Raw genomic sequence first — 19,785 nt, forward strand, 5'->3', positions numbered from 1 at the left:
CATCCTCTCCCCCCCACACCTCACCACTACATTACTAAAGATCTCATTTTTCACAGTTCCTTTTACCCAGGACAGCATGTCCACTTTTGAACAAAATATTGTAAGCCACACTAAAGGGCAAAAAAAAACCCAACACAGGTTGAAGAGACTGAACAAGAAGCAGAACTACAACTAGAGTCAGTATGGCAGGAATGCTGGAAGTGTTAGACCAGGGACTTTTTAAAAACTGGGATTAACATGCTGAAGACTTTAATGGACAAAGTAAACAACATGCAAGAACAGATGGATAAGCATAAAAAAGGAAATTCTAAGAAAGAACCAAAAGGAAATGCTAGGGATCAAAAACACTGCAATGCAAATGGAGAATGCCTTTGATACATGCATAAGTAGCCTGGATATGGCTGAGGAAAGAATCTCTGAGCTTGAAAATATGACAGTAGAAGCTTCCAAAACTTAGAAGCAAAGAGAAAAAAGAAACTGACAAAAACCAGAATAGGATATCCAAGGACTGTGGGACAACTACCAAAGTTATAACATACACACAATGGGAATAGCAGAATAAAAAGAGAGAAAGGAACAGAAATAATATTTGAAGCAATAAGGAGAATTTCCCCCAAATTAATTTCATGTACCAAAACATACATCTAGGAAGCTCAGAGAACACCAAGCAGGACAAATGCCCTGAAAAAACTATCTCTAGGCATATCTTTTCAAACTTTAGGAAATTAAGGATAAATAAAACATCTTGAAAGGAACCACAGGGAAAACACCTTACCTAAAGAGGAACAAAGAAAAGAATTACATCCAAATTCTCCTCAGAAACCAGGCAAGCTAGAAGAGAGTGGAGTATTGCATATCTAAAGTGTTAAGAGAAAAAAAAAATCAACCGACCTAGAATTCTGTACCTTGCAAAATTATCCTTTAACAGTGAAGGAGAAATAACAACTCTCAGACAAACAAAAATTGACGGAATTTGTTGCCAGTAGAGCTGTCTTTTTTTTTTTTAATTTTTTTTTCAACGTTTATTTATTTTTGGGACAGAGAGAGACAGAGCATGAACGGGGGAGGGGCAGAGAGAGAGGGAGACACAGAATCAGAAACAGGCTCCAGGCTCTGAGCCATCAGCCCAGAGCCTGACGCGGGGCTCGAACTCACGGACCACGAGATCGTGACCTGGCTGAAGTCGGACGCTTAACCGACTGCGCCACCCAGGCGCCCCCAGAGCTGTCTTACAAGAAATATTACAACCAACTATTCAGAGAGAAGGAAATTAATGTAGGTCAGAAATTCAGATCTACATAAAGGAAGAGCACTGAAGAATGAAAAAGTGAAGAGAGTATCCACCACAGAAGAGGCACCAAACTACCAAGTAGACTAACTTAGCCAGTTGGTATTAGCCAGCCTCTGTCATTGCAACTCCAATCCTGCCAAAATGGACATATGAATGGAGGAGCCATACGGGAAGCTATGCATGGGTGTGACATCACAGACTCACCAAAGCTCAAATGTCCAACTTTCCAGCAACAGAGACCAACACTAAGCCCCTGAGATTCCTCAAAGAAACTCTTCAGATAATTAGTGAGCCTCAATAAGCACCAATAAGGTCCCCCTAATAAACTTCCTGTGTGCGTGCACACACACGCACACACAGACACACACACACAGAAAAAAGCACTTTTTTTTTCATTTGTGTGCTTATAAAGCTATAAAATCACCCAAGGAGGCACAGATGTTATCATTATTTGAACAACGTTTGTTGGAAAGACTCGTTTTCATCTGAGTTGTTTTCAGACAATTCACTGTGAGCTGTAAATCTGTGGAAATGCCGCTGCCCAAGGTGACAGATATAAGTAGCAGAACATTGCTCAGAACTACTGAAAACTTAACAGGCACCAAGGTGCTTTACAGTGAAAGGGCAGGTATGAATCTGTAAGACGTCTTTTGTGAGGCACGCAGTTACCCCCCACCCCCCAACGGCACAGAAACACTGTGGCGAAGGCAGGAGGAGAGAGCATCCAGGTACACGTGAGAGTGGAACCAGCCGGTCGGTGTTCGAGTTTGTGTCCCTGGAGCTCTGATGAGGGATGTGGCCCAGAGATGTATGTTTGAACGAGGCTGGTGTGAACTAAAAACGCAGACAGCGCAGACCTCGCACGTGAGTTTCCGGGAGTCACCCCGAGCAGCAACGGCGCAGAATGGGTGAAAGAGGAGGGCCACACACAGACACAGCAGCCGGCCGCTCACAGGAGGAGGCTCTGTGAGCCCCAGACGATGTCAAAATCAAGACAGAAAGGATTCGCTGAGCAAACGAGCGAGATCTCCTTTTCAGAAGACACAAGGGTTTCAGTGAGCCCGCACCTAATAGGTTGGCATCCGTTCACATGAAGTAAAGACTGATGGAGGCACGAGGAGAAGCTGGCCAACCTACAGTCACAAAGGAACACCTGAGGACCTCCGAGGGATCCAGGGACACACTGGCTAAAAACGCCCCTTGAAACCGTGCGTTGTTTGGAGTAGACCTGTCTCAAGGAGACCAACTGCGGTGGGGCCGAGGTGAGACTGACTTAATGCTCACCTCCCTAGCCTCCCTCCCCCCCCTCCCTTCCCAAGGAGCGCTGCATTTCACTGCACTCCAGGGTTTCCAGGACACCCAAGACAGCACGACGTCATGGGAGCAGCTCTGCCAACTCAGGGCCATGACAAATGACTTTCTGTACTGGCTGAGGGCCAGGGGCCAGGGTACTGATAAGGAAGCTCTCCCAGAAAAAGGAGCTGATTTAAGGAGGAAGGAATGAAGATCTGCATGGACCAGTGGGCACAAGCAGGCTGCATGAGCAGCTTGTCAGAGACCCATGTCATTCACTCCTGTTCTACTGATAACTCTACTTCAAGTCACACCCATCGCCATGTGAGGGATTCCTGATGACCAGTTGCTAGCAGAGGAAGAACACTCAGGTTTATTTACAGATGGCTCAGCTTGATATGCACATACTAGCCAATGTTATCGAAAGGTAACATTTTGTGTAGAAAGAGAATTGGCCTGAGGTGCAAACATATACAGACTAATGGACAGCAGCAAATGGTTTGGCTGTCTAGCCAGGCGCCTAGAAGTAACAGGACTGGAATATCAGGGAGGAGGATATCTGGGGTAAAGACATATCAATGAGTGGGCACAAAACAGAAAGATCTTCGTGTCATACATTAATGCCACCATAGAGCTTCTACCCTGGAAGAAACACAAAACAATAATGTAGACAAAATGACTGGCAATTAACATCAGCCAGCCTCTGTATGGGCCACCACAGTGCTGGCAAAATGTGAGGTAAGTGGCGATGGGGGTAGGGGAGAGAATTTATGCATGGATCCAAAACCATAGGTTCCCACTAAGGCCAATCTACCTAGTGCTACCCCTGAAAGTCCAACTTGCCAGCAGCAGAAACCAATGCTGGGTGCCCAATACTGCACTGTCCATCATGGAGACCAGCCAGCTCGTCAGTGGCAAGTTGACTGCACTGGACCCCTTCCATCCTAGAAGGGACAGCACTTCATTGTGATAGAGACATGTAAGTGTTTAGTCTTTCCTGCCTGCAAGTCCTCAGCCAGCCCTGCTATCTGAGCTGTTACAGAGGGTTCGATTCACTGATGTGGGATCCCTTATAACATCATGTCTGACCAGGTGACCCACTGTACGACAAAGTACGTGCTGGAGTGGGCCCCTGACCATGACATCCATTGGGTTTATCACATGTTGCCACATCCAGGAGCTGCCAGACAGAGAGAGCAGTGAAGTAATTTCTTAAATCACAGCTAAAACTCCAACTTGGGGCCCTGTGAAGATGGAGGGCCAACTTCCAAGGTGCTGTACATGCTGTACATGCGCTGATGGTTCTGTATCCCTGGGCTAGGAACCAAAGAAGGGCAGCAAAAGCAGCTCAGCTTACTATCACCCCACTGTGACCCTCCTGGGGAATCTGTGCCACCCCTCTCTACAGCTCTGAGCTCAGCAGTGTAGAAGGTCCCCACAGCAGAAACGCTAAAGTCTCAATGAGTGAAAAATTGGGGGGCCACCTGGGGCAACTCATACCAAAGGGGCAACAGGCCAGAAGAGGAGTCCTGGGGGCATGATTACAAGGCGGGAAGCAGGGGTAGGGTACTGTCACACGCCAGGCAGAAATGTGCCCCTTCCCAAGGGCGGCCACCCTGCCTGAGAGGCAAGGTGCAGGCCCCTGGGACCTGGAGAAGCTGCCGCAGAATACCAGTGAGGACGCGGCAGATGAGCAGATGAGCGGGTGGGGGCGGTGACGAAGACAGACAGGAACTGGTTCCAGGTTCCAGGAGCCACCGCCGGGCCTGTGGTTACGCCCCGCACAAGCTGAACCAGAAATCCCCTTTCCCTTTTTTTTTTTTTTGTAAGGAAATAGCAATGGGTTTTCCAGATGATGGAGACCATACAGAACAGATATGTGGCATAGATGTTTGAATGGAGAGTAGTTGTTTGTTTTTTTTTTTCAACGTTTATTTATTTTTGGGACAGAGAGAGACAGAGCATGAACGGGGGAGGGGCAGAGAGAGAGGGAGACACAGAATCGGAAACAGGCTCCAGGCTCGGAGCCATCAGCCCAGAGCCTGACGCGGGGCTCGAACTCACGGACCGTGAGATCGTGACCTGGCTGAAGTCGGATGCTTAACCGACTGCGCCGCCCAGGCGCCCCAAGAAATCCCCTTTCCCAAAGCAGCCCGCAGGCCCTTCCCAGGGCAGGCCGCGCCCCCTTTTCGGACCAGCCCACAGGCCCTCCTCGCGGCAGGCCACGCCCCCTCCCAAAGCCTCCCGCAGGCCCTTCGAGGAACAGGCCACGCCCCCTTCCTGGGAGCCGCCCCCCTACTCCCAGGATAGCCTGTGCTTCATGATGGATCAGGAGGAAGCAGAAAAGTCTGGCCCCGTTGGCCCAAATGGGGCAACTCAGAACGGTGGCTCCGGTTCCAGAACTCCCGGTAGGGTCGGCCTGCACTGCTGTCCATCTTCTCCCCGTGCCCACCCCTGCTTTTTCCCTCTCCTTCCCTTCCCTTCCCTTCCCCAGGACTGGTCCTGTGTAGGCGCACTCTAAATAAACTTCCTGCACGTTAATCTCTGTGGCACAGTCAGCTTCCAGGGAACCCAACCCCATGGTATTAACTCATATTTAAATGTGCTCTAATTTCATCCATCTCTAAAAATGTTCATGGCACTAGCTTCGGTATAGACCTACATGGTTTTTAGTCGTGTAATAACATTATCTGGTACCCATGTCATCAAGTGCACTCCTCTCTTCAGTCCATTTGTGCCATCTCCTGGCCACTTTGACACTTACGTCCTTCCACAGTCATCAATCAACTCGTCCCTAATTTGTTCCCTTTTCGCTTTTTCCAAATTGTCTCCTTGGTTCTGTAGGGTCTATTCCACCCAGTTTCTCCATTTCAAGAGATAGGTATTTTTACATCCCTAGCATAGTGCTTCCACTTTAATATTTCTGACTAAAATGAAAATTTAAGACACAGAAAATGTTTACTAGATGAACAACTTGGAAGAACAAAGAGGGAACAGGATCAAGAGCACACAGAAAACACTTTTTTCTCCCTCTAAGGAAAGAGGCAAAAATCAGAGGCTAAAGAGATAAGTTTGTGGGACAAAGAAACAGAAGGCCTAGACCCTATTCCAAAGGAACATGGTCCACAGTAGGGACACTATTCAAAGGGACACACCAGACATTCCTAAGAGCACTCGCACCATTCATGTATGTGATTCAGTTCTGAGATGAGCGTATACGGGACCATGTATAGCTCTCCAGGCTAAGACCTTTTCTATCAGAGTGAATAGTTTCCACTGAAGCAGAAACACGTGATGTATGTGCCTGTCTCAATTTCAGGGTAATCTGCACAATAAGTGACAAAATGTTCCAGGGTTCAAGGGTTTTACTCCTTCCTAACTTCTGTGGGATTTTGTTTGTGCATTTCCCTTGGGATTTCATATATAAATCTTGCCAAATATATTTGGCAACAATGTCCTTCACATGAACTGTTCTTTCACATTTTATCTAAAACTAATCGGAAAACCTATTATATTCCCTGACCTTTGCTTAGAAGTTGAGCAGCTGCAGGAACAGATAATATAAAACTGAATTTCCCCAGATGTTTATTTCAAAATTTGGCAGAGCTTGTCAGGATGTGTCCAGAGTCAGTTTATCCTGTTAATCGGTATCAAAATAATCTAGACTATAAAATAGTATCATCAAAATAAAAATTCTATTCACTTTTTCCTGGTAAAAATACATGTGACTGCCTACACAACAAAAGAAGGCTAGATAACAAGTACACCATTTTCTCCATTCAATTAAACTTTATACTATTATTCACTATGCCTCAGACTGCATGCTAGATGGAAGATACAATACAAAGTACAATGTATTGGGGCACCTGGGTGGCTCAGTCAGTTAAACATCTAGCTCTAGATTTCAGCTCAGATCATGATCTCGTGGTTCGGGGGTTCAAGTCCCGTGTTGGGCTCTGTCCTGACAACAGTCAGCCTGCTTGGGATTCTCTCTCTCTCTCTGCCCCTCCCTGCACTTGCACTCCCTCAAAGTACAAATTTCTTAATAATTTTTAACAATGCCAACATTAATGGATAAGTGGCTAATTGTTCAGTTACATATCAGGCCTCTACTTTAGGGTCATTAACACTTCACAACTGCAAGCCATATAAACTATAGAAAGTACTTGAATCCATTCCTCACATCACACACAAAAATTAACTCAGTGTATTAAAGGCCTAAATGTAAGAGCTAATATTATAAAACTCTTGGGAGCAAATATGGGTATAATTCTGTGTGACCTCACATTTGGCAATAGTTTCTTAGATATGACATCAAAAGCACAAACAACCAAAGGGAAAAAAAATAGACGAATTGGACTTCATCAAAATGAAAAACTTTGTGCTGGGAGAAAATATTCAAAACAGGTACATCTGAAAATGTATCCAGAATATATACAAAATCCTTAAAACTACAAAATAACAAGACATACAATGCAATTTTAAAATATGCCAGTGGCACCAGGATGACTCAGTCGGTTAAGCGTCCAACTCCTGATTTCAGCTCAGGTCACGATCTCATGGTCGTGACATCAAGCCCTGCATTAGGCTGTGTGCTAAGCATGCAGCCTGCCTGGGATTCTCTCAATCTCTCTCTCTCTCTCTCTCTCTCTCTCTCTGCCCTTCTTCCCAGCTCACATGCTCTCTCTCTTTCTTTCTCTAAAATAAAAAATAAAATGAAATAGGCCAAAGATCTGAACAGACATTTCATCAAAGAAAATATAGGAACAGCCAATCACACATGCAAAGATGCTCAGAATCTTAAGTTGTCAGAGAAATGCAACATCAAGTGTTATCCAGGATGTGTTGCAACTGGCACTCTCATGTGTTGTTGGGTGGGAGCAGAAAATGGTACAACCTTTCTAGAAAATCTGTTGGCAGTGTCTTACACTTAAACATGCATTTACCATATGATCCAGCAATTTCATTCCTGGATATTTAACCAAGATAAATGAGAACACATGTCCACACAAAAGCTTGTACAGGAATGCTCATAGCTGGTTTATTTATTAGCCCCCAAATTGGAAATAATCCAAAGGTCCATGTGGCAGTGAATGGATATACAAATCGTGATATATTCCCATAACAATGGAGCAGTGAGCAGCAATACAAAGACTAAAACTACTTCGTGCAGTAATCTGGATGAACATCCAAATCATGATGGTAAAGATAAAAGGCCAGACACTGAGGAGTGCATACTATATAATTCTAATGATGTAAAAAAAATTAAAAAGTAAAAAATGAATCCAGAAAGCAGCTTGCGGGCAAGGGCCAGATCAGGGTGGGGAGACCCACTGAAAAGTTGCAGAATGATAGACATAAATGTTCTATCTGTTGATTAAGGTGGTAATTACATAACTTGTATGCACTTGTCAAAACTTATCAAACTGTACATTTAAAATCTGTATGTTTCATTGTATGTAAATTATACCTGGGGTAGGCAAAATTTTGTTTCCCTTAACCTTTGCTCTTTGGTGTTATGCCCATGAATATGTTACATGGCAAAAGAAATATTGCAGGTGGAATTGAGGTTGCTAATCAGCTGATCCTGTGAGGGGGACATTATCTTGAAATATCTGGATGGATCCAATACAATCATGAAAATTCTTTTTTTTTTTTAATTTTTTTTTCAACGTTTATTTATTTTGGGGACAGAGAGAGACAGAGCATGAACGGGGGAGGGGCAGAGAGAGAGGGAGACACAGAATCAGAAACAGGCTCCAGGCTCTGAGCCATCAGCCCAGAGCCCGACGCGGGGCTCGAACTCACAGACCGCGAGATCGTGACCTGGCTGAAGTCGGACGCTCAACCGACTGCGCCACCCAGGCGCCCCTTGAAAATTCTTAAAAATGGAAGAGGAAGGCAGAAAATGTCAGAAAGATATGGTGGAAGTCAAACAGATTTAAAGCATGAGAGAGACTTGGAACTTCAGAGAAGGGACTAAATTACAAATGAGTCTGGAAGTGGATTCTCCTCCAGTAACAAGGGCAGCCTTGTCCACAACTTAATTTTGGTCTTGCAAAAGATGTGGTATACACACACACACACACACACACACACACACACACACACACACACAATGGAGTATTACTCGGCAATCAAAAAGAATGAAATCTTGCCATTTGCAGCTAGTGGATGGAACTATAGGGTATTATGCTAAGTGAAATTAGTCAGAGAAAGACAAATATCATATGACTTCACTCATGTGAGAAATTTAAGAGACAAAACAGATGAACATAAGGGAAGGGAAGCAAAAATCATATAAAAACAGTGAGGGGGACAAAACATAAGAAACTCTTAAATACAGAGAATAAACAGAGGGTTGCTGGAGGGGTTATGGGAGGGGGGATGGGCTGAATGGGTAAGGGGCATTAAGGAAACTATTCCCGAGATCATTGTTGCACTATATGCTAACTAACTTGGATGTAAATTAAAAATTCATTAATTAATTTAAAAAGTTTTGGTCTTGTGTGACCCTGAGCAGAGTGGCTAGTAGAGTCCACCTGGCTTCTGACAAACTAAAACTATGAGATAATAAATGGGTGTTGTTGCAAGCTGTGAACTTTGAGTAATTTGTTATACAGCAATAACAAACCATTATGATACTCAAAGTTGATCCAAATACTAAAAAATAACTTCACAAGAAGATAAAAAATGTAATTAAAAATGATGCTCCTAAATGAAGTTGGTTATTTCAAAAAATTAATAAACTTGATAAGTCTCTAGCCAGACTTATCAAGAAGAAAAAAAGGACCCAAATAAATAAAAGCACAAATGAGAGAGGAGAAATGACAACCAACACCACAGAGATACAATTACAAGAGAATCTTTTGGAAAATGGTATGTCAACAAATTGGACAACTTGAAAGAAATGGACAAATTCCTAGAAACCTATAAACTACCAAAATGAAAACAGGAAGAAATAAAAAACTTGAACAGACAATAACCAGCAAAGAAATTGAATCAGTAATCAAAAATCTCCCAACAAACAAAAGTCCAGGGCCAGATGGCTTCACAGGTGAATTCTACCAAATATTTAAAGAAGAGTTAACATCTATTCTCTATTCCAAAAAATAGAAATGAAAGAAAACATTTAAATTCATTCTATGAGGCCAGCATTGCCCTGATCCCCAAACCAGATAAATCCCCCACTAAAAAAGAGAATGACAAGCCAGTATCCCCAGTATCCCTGATGAACATGGATGCAAAAAATCTCAATAAAATACTAGCAAACCAAATCCAACAATACATTAAAAGAATCATTTACAACACTCAAGTGGGATTTATTCCTGGGTGACAAGGGTGGTTCAATATTTGCAAATCAATCAATGTGATACATCACATTAATAAAAGAAAGGATAAGAACCATGTATATGATCTTCTCAACAGACACAGAAAAAGCACTTGACAAAGTACAACATCCATTCATGATGAAAATCTTCAGTGAAGGAGGTTTAGAGGGAACATACCTCAACATTTTAAAGGCCATATATGAAAAACCCACAGCTAATGTTATCCTAAATGGGGAAAACCTGAGAGCCTTTCCTCTGTGGTCAGGAACACGACAGGGATGTCCACCCTCATCACTGTTATTCAACATAGTACTAGAAGTCTTGGCCTCAGCAATCAGACAAGAAGAAGAAATAAAAGGCATCCAAATCAGCAAGGAAGAAGTCAACCTTTCACTATTTGCAAATGACATGATAGTCTATATAGAAAACCCTGAAAGACTCCTCCAAATAACTGCTAGACCTGATATACAAGTTCAGTAAAATCGCAGGGTACAAAATCAACATACAGAAATGTGGTGCATTTCTCTAGACCAATAATAAAGCATCAGAAAGAGAAATTAAGGAATAAATCCCTTTTACCACTGCACCAAGAATAAGAAGATAACTGGGTATAACCTAACCAAAGAGCTGAAAGTCTTGTACTCTGAAAACAATAAAACACTGATGAACAAAACTGAAGACATCACAAAGAAATGGAAAGACATTCCTTGATCATGGACTGGAAGAACAAATATTGTTAAAATGTCTGTACTACCCAAAGCAATCTACACATTTAATGCCATCTCTATTAAAATACCAATAGCAGAGGCACCTGGGTGGCTCAATTGGCTGAGCATCCAACTTCTGCTCTGGTCATGATCTTGTGGTTTGTGAGTTTGAGCCCCACATCAAGCTCTTTGCTTGACATCTCGGAGCCTGCTTGTATTCTCTGTCCCCCTTCTCTCTGCTCCTCCCCAACCTGTTCTCTTTCTTCTAAAAAAAAAAAACATTAAAAAATGCCAATAGCATTTTTCACAGAGATAGAACTAACATAAAATTTGCATGGAATCACAAAAGACCCCGAATAGAAAAAGCGACCTTGAAAAAGAAGATCAAAGCTGGAGACATCACAATTCTGGACTTCAAGTTATATCACAAAGCTGTAGTGATCAAAACAGTATGGTACTCACACAAAAACAAACACATAGATAAATGGAACAGAACAAAGAACCCAGAAATGAACCCACAATGATATAGTCAATTAATCTTTGACAAAGCAGGAAAGAGTATCCAATGGGAAAAAAGACAGTCTCTTTAACAAATGGTTCTGGGAAAACTGGACAGCGACATGCAGAAGAATGAACCTGGACTGCTTTCTTACACCAGACACAAAAATAAATTCAAAATGGATAGAAGATCTCATTGTGAGACAGGAAACCATCACAATCCTAGAGAACTCAGGTAGTAACCTCTTTGACATTGGCCATATCAACTTCTTACTAGATACCTCTCTGGAGGCAAGGGAAGTAAAAGCAAAAATAAACTACTGGGACTATGTGAAAATAAAACGCTTCCGTATACTGAAGGGAATAATCAGTAAAACTAAAAGGCAATCTATGGAATGGAAGAAGATATTTGCAAATGATATATCATATCTGATAAAGGGTTAGTATCCAAAATATATAAAGAATTCATCAAACTCAACACCCAAAAATGAATCATCTATTTAAAAAATGGGCAGAGGACATGAATAGACATTTCTCCAAAGAAGACATCCAGATGGTGAACAGACACATGAAAAGATGCTCAACATCACTCATCATCAGGGAAATACAAATCAAAACTACAATGGGATATCCCCTCTATCAGAATGGGTAAAATCAACAACACAAGAAACAACAAGTATTGGTGAGGATGTGGAGAAAGGGGAACCCTCTTGCTTTGTTGGTGGGAAAGCAAACTTGTGCCTCCACTGTGGAAAGCAGTACAGAGGTTCCTCGAAAAGTTAAAAATGGAACTACCTTATGATCCATGAATCACCCTACCAGGTATTCACTTAAAGGATACAAACGTACTAATTCAAAGGGATACATGCACCTCGATGTTTATAGCAGCATTATGTACAATAGCCAAATTATGGAAAGAGCCCAAGTGTCCATTGACTGAGGACAGGATAAAGAAAATGTGGCATATATAAACAGTGGAATACTACTGGGCCGTAAAAAGAATGAAATCTTGCCATGTGCAATGACATAGATGGAGCTAGATAGAGTATAATGCAAAGCAAATCAGTCAATTAGAGAAAGACAAATACCATACGATTTCACTCATATGTGGAATTTAAGAAACAAAACAGATTAGCAAATGGAAAAAGACAAACCAAGAAACAAACTCTTAACTATAGAGAACACATGGATGGTTAGCAGAGGAGAGGTGGAAAGAGGGGTGAAACAGGTGATGGGTACTAAGGAGGGTACTTGTGATGAGTACTGGGTGTTATAAGGAAGTGTTGAATCACTCTATGGTACACATAAAACCAATATTACACTGTATGTTAACTAACTGGAATTTAAATCGAAACTTTAAAAAAAAAGAAAAAGAACAAAAATGATGCTCCTAAATGAAACCAAAGAAGATATTGCAAGCTATTAAAACAATGAAAACTTTGTAACATAACCTGTGGGATATGGAAAACTTGTTCTCAGAGAAAAATATATAGTTTTAAATGCCTTCACTATTAAAAACAAAAGACAAAAAATATGTTACTTTTCCTAAGATATTAGAAAAAGTACAGCACAATAAGCCAAAAGAAACAAAGAGATCGGTCATAAAGATAAAATCTAAAAACCAATCAAACACTAAAAAATAACTGGGAAGAACAAAGAAACTTAGAGGCTCATCTTCGAAAAGACCATCACCAACAACAAAATAGACAAATCCCTTGCAAACCTGTTTATGGAAAAAAGATAAACAGCAGAGATATAGGAATTTAAGAAAAATAACGGGCCCATAACTATAGATAAGGTGGTGTAAAAGAATCCTGAGAGAACGCTCTATGCAATACAGTGGCAACAGAACTGAAAAAATAAAGGAAGTGATTACCTGGGGAGATATAAAATTATTAAATCTGACTACAAAAAAAGTTGAAACTTGATTTGACTAATTATTACAGAAGAGCCTCAAGAGATGATTAAAGATATTGCAAATGTCACTTGGACCAAAGAAAAAGATGGAGCACTTACCAGTTCATCTGATAAAGCCAATACAATTTTAATCACAAAACCTAAGAATAGTAAACAATAAAGCTATAATCAGAGTCACAGGATAAAGGCAGACAGTGTTTACCTCTGCTGTCCTCTGCTCTGTCGACTGCCCTATAAAAGGGTGCTATACAGGCACACAGTATTTAAAGAAATATTAGCTCATAGAACCCAGCGATAATCAAGTTATATGAACATTAGATTGTAGTCCAAGAATGTAAGGGTATTCAGTGTCAGAAAATCTATGAACATAATCCATTTATCAATCAACATATTAAGAAATAAAATTTAGATGATGCTAGATGCTGAAGTCACTTCTAATAAAAGTTTTATGGCAAATTGGAATAGAAGTAACAACGACCATTTATCCAAAACAAACAGCAAATGTTATTCCAAACAGCAAAACATTAAGACTATTTCAAGTAAAATCATGGAGTGGTGCTTTCATTACTAATATTTAACATTTTCTTGTATTTTCTAATAAATTCAAGAAGAAGATAAAAAAAGAATTGGTTATAAACATTGGAATAGAGCTATAATCTGTCTCATTTTGCTCATTTCACATAAGATTCAATATTGTAGTGTAAAATTACTAGCATTAATAAGAGAATTCTCTCAGGTACCTAGATTCAGAGTGAATATAAACAGATAGAAAGGTGACTTTTTATATGCCCTTCTGTTCCCAGGATTATGGCCAAAGGGATATCAGTGTCACCAGGAATAATTTGGAGGTTGCCAAGGACTTATTTTAAAGTGTTTTCAAGTCTGACCGAGAATGCTGACATTTGGGGAAAGGAAAAAAACAAAAAACAAAAAACAAAAAACAGATAGCTCTTCTCTATTCTGATACTAAACATCAAGAAATAGAAATAGGAGGGGCGCCTGGGTGGCGCAGTCGGTTAAGCGTCCGACTTCAGCCAGGTCACGATCTCGCGGTCCGTGAGTTCCAGCCCCGCGTCAGGCTCTGGGCTGATGGCTCAGAGCCTGGAGCCTGTTTCCGATTCTGTGTCTCCCTCTCTCTCTGCCCCTCCCCCGTTCATGCTCTGTCTCTCTCTGTCCCAAAAATAAATAAAAACGTTGGAAAAAAAAATTAAAAAAAAAGAAATAGAAATAGGAGAAAAAATTTTTATTAATAGCAAAATGTATATAAAATGCATAGCGATACCTGTAATGATAAATTGCTTCTGTTTATTATATTCATAAAAATTAATGTAGAAGTTTAATAAAATTCCAATTAAAATCACAACAGGACTTTTAACAACAGGACTTCTTTTTAATTGGAAAAAATTTTAACATTTTTACATAGAGGAATAAAATGCATAATAAAATGCTAAGAAAGGTAAAAAAAAAAAAAGAGCAGCAAGGACTGAGTCCACTAGCCAGGTATTAGAAGATTAGGCATTTTATTCTTCCACTGTAATCAAATCAGTATGGTATTGGCATAGCAAGATCAAAGTTAGTTCAGTGCATCCAGAAATAGATACTAGTATATTTGAGAATTTTTAAAAAATGTTTTAATGTTTATATCTGAAGGAGAGAGATACAGAGCATGAGTGGGAAGGGACAGAGAGAGAGGGAGACACAGAATCCAAAGCAGGCTCCAGGCCCTGCGCTGTCTCCACAGAGCCCAACATGGGGCTAGAACTCACAAACCATGAGATCATGACTTGAGCCAATGTTGGGCACCCAACTGACTGAGCCACGCAGGTGCCCTGTATATATGAGAAATTTATATGATGAATGTGTTTATTCAAATCAGCAGTAAAAGATGTATTATTTGATAAATGGTGCCACTGCAATAGGGCTACTGATCTGGATAGAAATAAAACTAGACAGAAGTGGGATACCATATGCAAATATACCCACTTCTATACCATATGCAAATATAAATATCAGATGAATTGACACCAGAAATGTAAAAAGCAAAACAATAAAAATTTTGCAAGAAGATCTGGGAGAATACACATACAACCTTGATGAGCAGAAAACAGGTTTAACCAACACTGGCCACTCTGAAGATATGAGAGAAAAGGTAGATACACTTGAGCATAAATTTTTAAAAATTTTATTAAAAGTTATAAACAAACTCAGTAGACAATAGGTCTTGGGGGAAATTGCTCTGTGTGCTAGTATATTAATGCAATATAATAAAGGGTTAATACTTGTGATAATAAAAGAGCTTTTGTAATTAAAAAAAATAAAAGAGCCCAAAGAAAAATGGGCAAAACATAGAATAGCCAAATCTCAAAATATAAATGCAAGAGCCAACAGGCACTTGAAAAGATGTTCAACCTAAGAAATAAAAGGAATGCAATTAAAGTAATGACACAGTATCATTATACCCCAATTGACAAAAAGTTAAAAAACAAAATAACACTTAATGATGTGAAAGCTGGGAGATGGTCACTTGCATACATTGATAGCAGAAATGTTTGAAGAGTTCTGGCCTTTCTGGAAGTTAAAAACAAATAGAAAATATTCTCTTCATTCCAGTAATATATTCCTCTTGAGAATGAGTCCCAGAGGAATAAAACCACCGTATGTAATGATATAGGAGATAATGACCAAAAAATGGAAATAATATGGAACCTTATATGGTCATTAAAAAGAATGAACTGAAGCTATGCCAATTGACTTAGACAGAATTATACTAGGTGTTAATGAGAGAGTGAAGTGTGTGTAATATCCCATTTTTGTAAAACAATGACCAACAAAACCTTTATTTGCATATATATGTGTATATGTGTGTGCACGAGTCTATACTATCATCCTAGGGTTATCTGGTTGGGGACAGGCAAGAAAGGGGCTAATGTAGAAGGAGGGTCGGGAGCCAAACAGAAAGGACAAAAAAGACTATAAAGTAAGTATGACATCACAGTTAATATTAAATTGCCATTATAGATGTATTGGGGTTAAATCTGTATGATACACCTTTAAAGAAAACAAAAAAAAAGTAAAATAAACGATTTCAGCACTCAACTCAATAAGCAATAAATCAGCGAAATGAACCAAAGGAAATTAGGAAGAAGGAATGAATTCATGAAAGTAAAAGTAGAAATTGATAGAACCAAAAGATTGTTCCTGACAAGATCAATACAATTGAAAAACTTTCCGGAAATATTATTTTTAAGAGAAGGAAAGAGGAAATACACAATATAAGAATGAAAAAGGAGGGGCGCCTGGGTGGCGCAGTCGGTTAAGCGTCCGACTTCAGCCAGGTCACGATCTCGCGGTCCGGGAGTTCGAGCCCCGCGTCAGGCTCTGGGCTGATGGCTCGGAGCCTGGAGCCAGTTTCCGATTCTGTGTCTCCCTCTCTCTCTGCCCCTCCCCCGTTCATGCTCTGTCTCTCTCTGTCCCAAAAATAAAATAAACGTTGGAAAAAAAAAAAAAAAAAAAAAAAGAATGAAAAAGGAAACAGAACTACAGACAAAGAACAGTTGAACAACATCACAAGACTATTATGTGACTTGATACCAATACATTATCAAATCTAGGGATGACAGATTCCTTTCTAGGAAAATATATACAACAAAATTCGACTGAAGAAGAGGCAGAGAAATCTGAATAAATCAATGATCATAGATAATATCGAAAAAATTATTTAATACTAGTCTCCCCAAATGCACTACAACCCAAAAAGATGAAAAGCTTCTGAACTCATGGCTAATCCTTAAACCAAAACCGGGCAAAGATATCAAAACCACACCACACCCACACAGAAGTACAGACTAAAGTTGTGGGTAATATTGATGGGATCTCATGGCTCTGCTTCTCTGGATGGAAACTTGGGGGTAGGCTGGGGGAAGTTTTGTTCTCTCTCAGGCTCCTTGCCTCCTTGTTCTCCCTCTACTCTGCGGTCTGGTTTCCAGAGTGGCGGCATGTGACAAAGAGAAGCAATGGACAAAACAGAGCAACATATCAACAAATAGTTCAGATCTGTGACAACAATTGGCAATTAGCATTTGTGATATCATATATAACCAGCATCACAGCTACCCTAACCTGATGTCTGCACCTTCCTCCAACCAATCACATTCTCACAGTCCTGACTAGACTCTGTAGAACATGCCATTACCTTGTGTCCACGTGCAGCTCACTGAGCAGTTCACTTTGCATATAGTCCCAGGACAGTTCCACTGCGCCCAGGTAGTATTTTCTTGTGGCACTGAAGCTGAATGGCAAAAGGCACAGAAAGAAGCAGGTGGAGAGTTCTATTTGCATGGCTCGTATTGCTAGAAAATGTTCAACTGAAGAAGCGAAAGAATACTTTTCCTCTAAAATATCTTCAGCTCCCAGGAGAAAAAAGGTAAATTTTCTATGATTTAGAGAAAAGTCCCAAAATTTTTGCTGTGTATTTTAGGGAACTTTACCTGCTGGATATTACAGCAGCATTAGCAGTAAGCAGTAACAGATAAGATTGCTTCCTTTGTGGCAGTGGGAAGCAGCCACAGGAAGAACCGAATAGGAAAAGGGAGGCTGAGCTAAATCTTAACCCATTCACTTCTGAAAGTGGTAGGGACACAAGAATGCTGCTTTAGCAGAACCTTTAAGGAAAGGAAGAGAGGGAGGGAGAGGTCAAGGTGAAGAGGAGCTTTAATGTGTATTCATATTCCTAGCCTAGTCCAGCCTTCTTCCTTAGTAGCAGCAGCAGCAGCAGCAGCAGCAGCAGCAGCAGCAGCAGCAGCAAGAGGTCTGGATGTTGTTGGAGATTCTGGAATCCACTTGCACAAACAAGAGTAACCAGTATTCTAATAGTCTCCCTGTTTCTGCCCTTACCCCTCGAATAGCCACCACCAAGTGACTTTTTAAAACTATAAAGCAGGGGTGCCTGGGTGGCTCAGTCAGTTAAGCTTCCGACCCTTGATTTCGGCTCAGGTCATGATCTCAGGGTTCATGAGTTCAAGCCCCACGTGGGGCTCTGTGCTGACAATGTGGAGCCTGCTTGGGATTCTCTTTCTCTCACTCTCTCTCTCTCTCTCTCTCAAAAATAAAAAAATAAACATCAAGAAAAAACACAAAAAAATAAAACTATATACCAGATCATGTCACTCCTTTGCTCAGAACCCTCCACTGGCCTCTGACTTCACTCAGAGTAAAATCCTACGTCTTTACCATGGTCTAGAGTATCTCCCATGATCCGCACGGCCCTTTCCTCCAGACCTCTTGCGGCCTCATATCACTATGGCTACTGGCCTTCTTGCTCTTCCTTAAAATATGAAGCACTCTCTTGCACCTAGACCTTAGCACTTGCTATTTTCTCTACCTAAAACACCTTTCCCCCAGACCTCTACACATTTCCACTTCCATATCTCCTTCAAGTCTTGGCTCACATCTCGCCTTCTCAATGAGCTTAAACATGGCCCACCACATTTATGTTGTAAGTTGTCTACCCCCCACCGGCACTACTGATAAGGCTCCTGGCTTCAGTTCTGTAGATAGCACTCATAACCACCCAGCATTCATGTATTTTTTTTAATCCTGCATTGTAGTTACCTGATGCTTAAGTTGGTTTGCATTGAGGTATGGGATATATCTCCTTACATGAAAAGGTAGCGGTGCTGAGCTTAAGCAGAGGCCCTACTCAGGTTAATGTTTATCTGGGGGGACCGGGGAGGGCCTCAAAGTATAGAAGATAACAGGAAGAAGCTTCACCAGCGTTGCTACAAGAAATGTTATCACTGAGAGCCCAGTTCTGCACAGGTACGAATGTACCTGGGAGCAACTGGTAGGGTACTGTCCAGCTTGGAAAGAAGTAGGAAGAAGCCCTTTTGGTAACCATTTGCTGAGACCTTCTACTAGGCACCAGGATGCAGACATAATAGCTGGCACGTACTATATGCCAGGAACTGATCTAAGTTACTTTACTTTAATGCGGTCTGCTATTCTTGTCTTCATTTTACAGGTGATGAAACTGAAGCACAGAGAGGTTAGGCAACTTGGCCAAGGTCACAGAGGTTGCAAGTGGTAGCATTCCAACCCATGTAATCCAGTTCCAGAAGTCATGCTCCAAACTCCTATGCTACACTTCCATGCACTGGGTACACAGCTTTGAGAAATATAAACTGATAGAAGCAATACGTATGATACATGAGTGCCTCACACAAAAGGAAAGTAAGCAGGGGAAGGGAAAAGAGGGGTGTACCAGGTTGCAATTTTAAATGGGCACGGTCATGGAAAGTGTCACCGAGATTACATTTCGGCAAAGGGAGTTTGGCTTCTGCACTGAGAGCAATAGGGAGCCGGGCTAGGGTTCTGAATGGAGGAAGGCTGTGATCAGAATTACCTTTTAGACTGATCTTTCCGTCCGCGGTGGAGAGGACAGACTTCAGGGGGATAAAGAGTAGGAGCAGGTCGACCTGTCAACTGCGGGCAAGAAATGATTGTGACTTGGGCTAAGACGGTAGCAGTGGAGTGTGAGAAATGGCCGGATTCACTGTGAAGGGCTATTGATGGGGGCTGCCGCTGAAGTGGATTTGTGGCGCTGAGAGAGGAGTTCAGAATTAACACCGGTCTTCGGGACGCGGAAGCGGCCACTAACTAGGACGGAGTGAGAGCGACAGGAGTAGCTGCGGGGCGGGGAGACGCGCCCTGGCACAAGCTCCAAGGGCTCCACGGGCCCTGCAGGCAGGGA

The 19,785-nt window shown here is 41.4% G+C and overlaps 1 protein-coding gene across 9 annotated transcripts in view; it reads right to left on the reverse strand.

Moving 5' to 3' along the window:
* The window catches only part of F8 (coagulation factor VIII), a 133,142-nt gene that overhangs the window by 112,994 nt on the left and 363 nt on the right, over positions 1 to 19,785 (reverse strand). For 2 of the 9 annotated variants that reach the window (XM_047847685.1, XM_047847684.1), the window contains exon 1: positions 17,230 to 17,591. In XM_047847685.1, the coding sequence (XP_047703641.1) occupies positions 17,230 to 17,375 (146 nt within the window). In that variant the 5' untranslated portion in view covers positions 17,376 to 17,591. Of the gene's footprint in view, positions 1 to 17,229; positions 17,594 to 19,437; positions 19,683 to 19,785 lie in introns of those variants that run through there. The other 7 variants (XM_047847687.1, XM_047847690.1, XR_007149785.1 and 4 more) reach the window with 7 other exon arrangements.

Source organism: Prionailurus viverrinus, unplaced genomic scaffold (assembly GCF_022837055.1).
Source record: "Prionailurus viverrinus isolate Anna unplaced genomic scaffold, UM_Priviv_1.0 scaffold_49, whole genome shotgun sequence".
NCBI classification, from domain to species: Eukaryota; Metazoa; Chordata; class Mammalia; order Carnivora; family Felidae; genus Prionailurus; species Prionailurus viverrinus.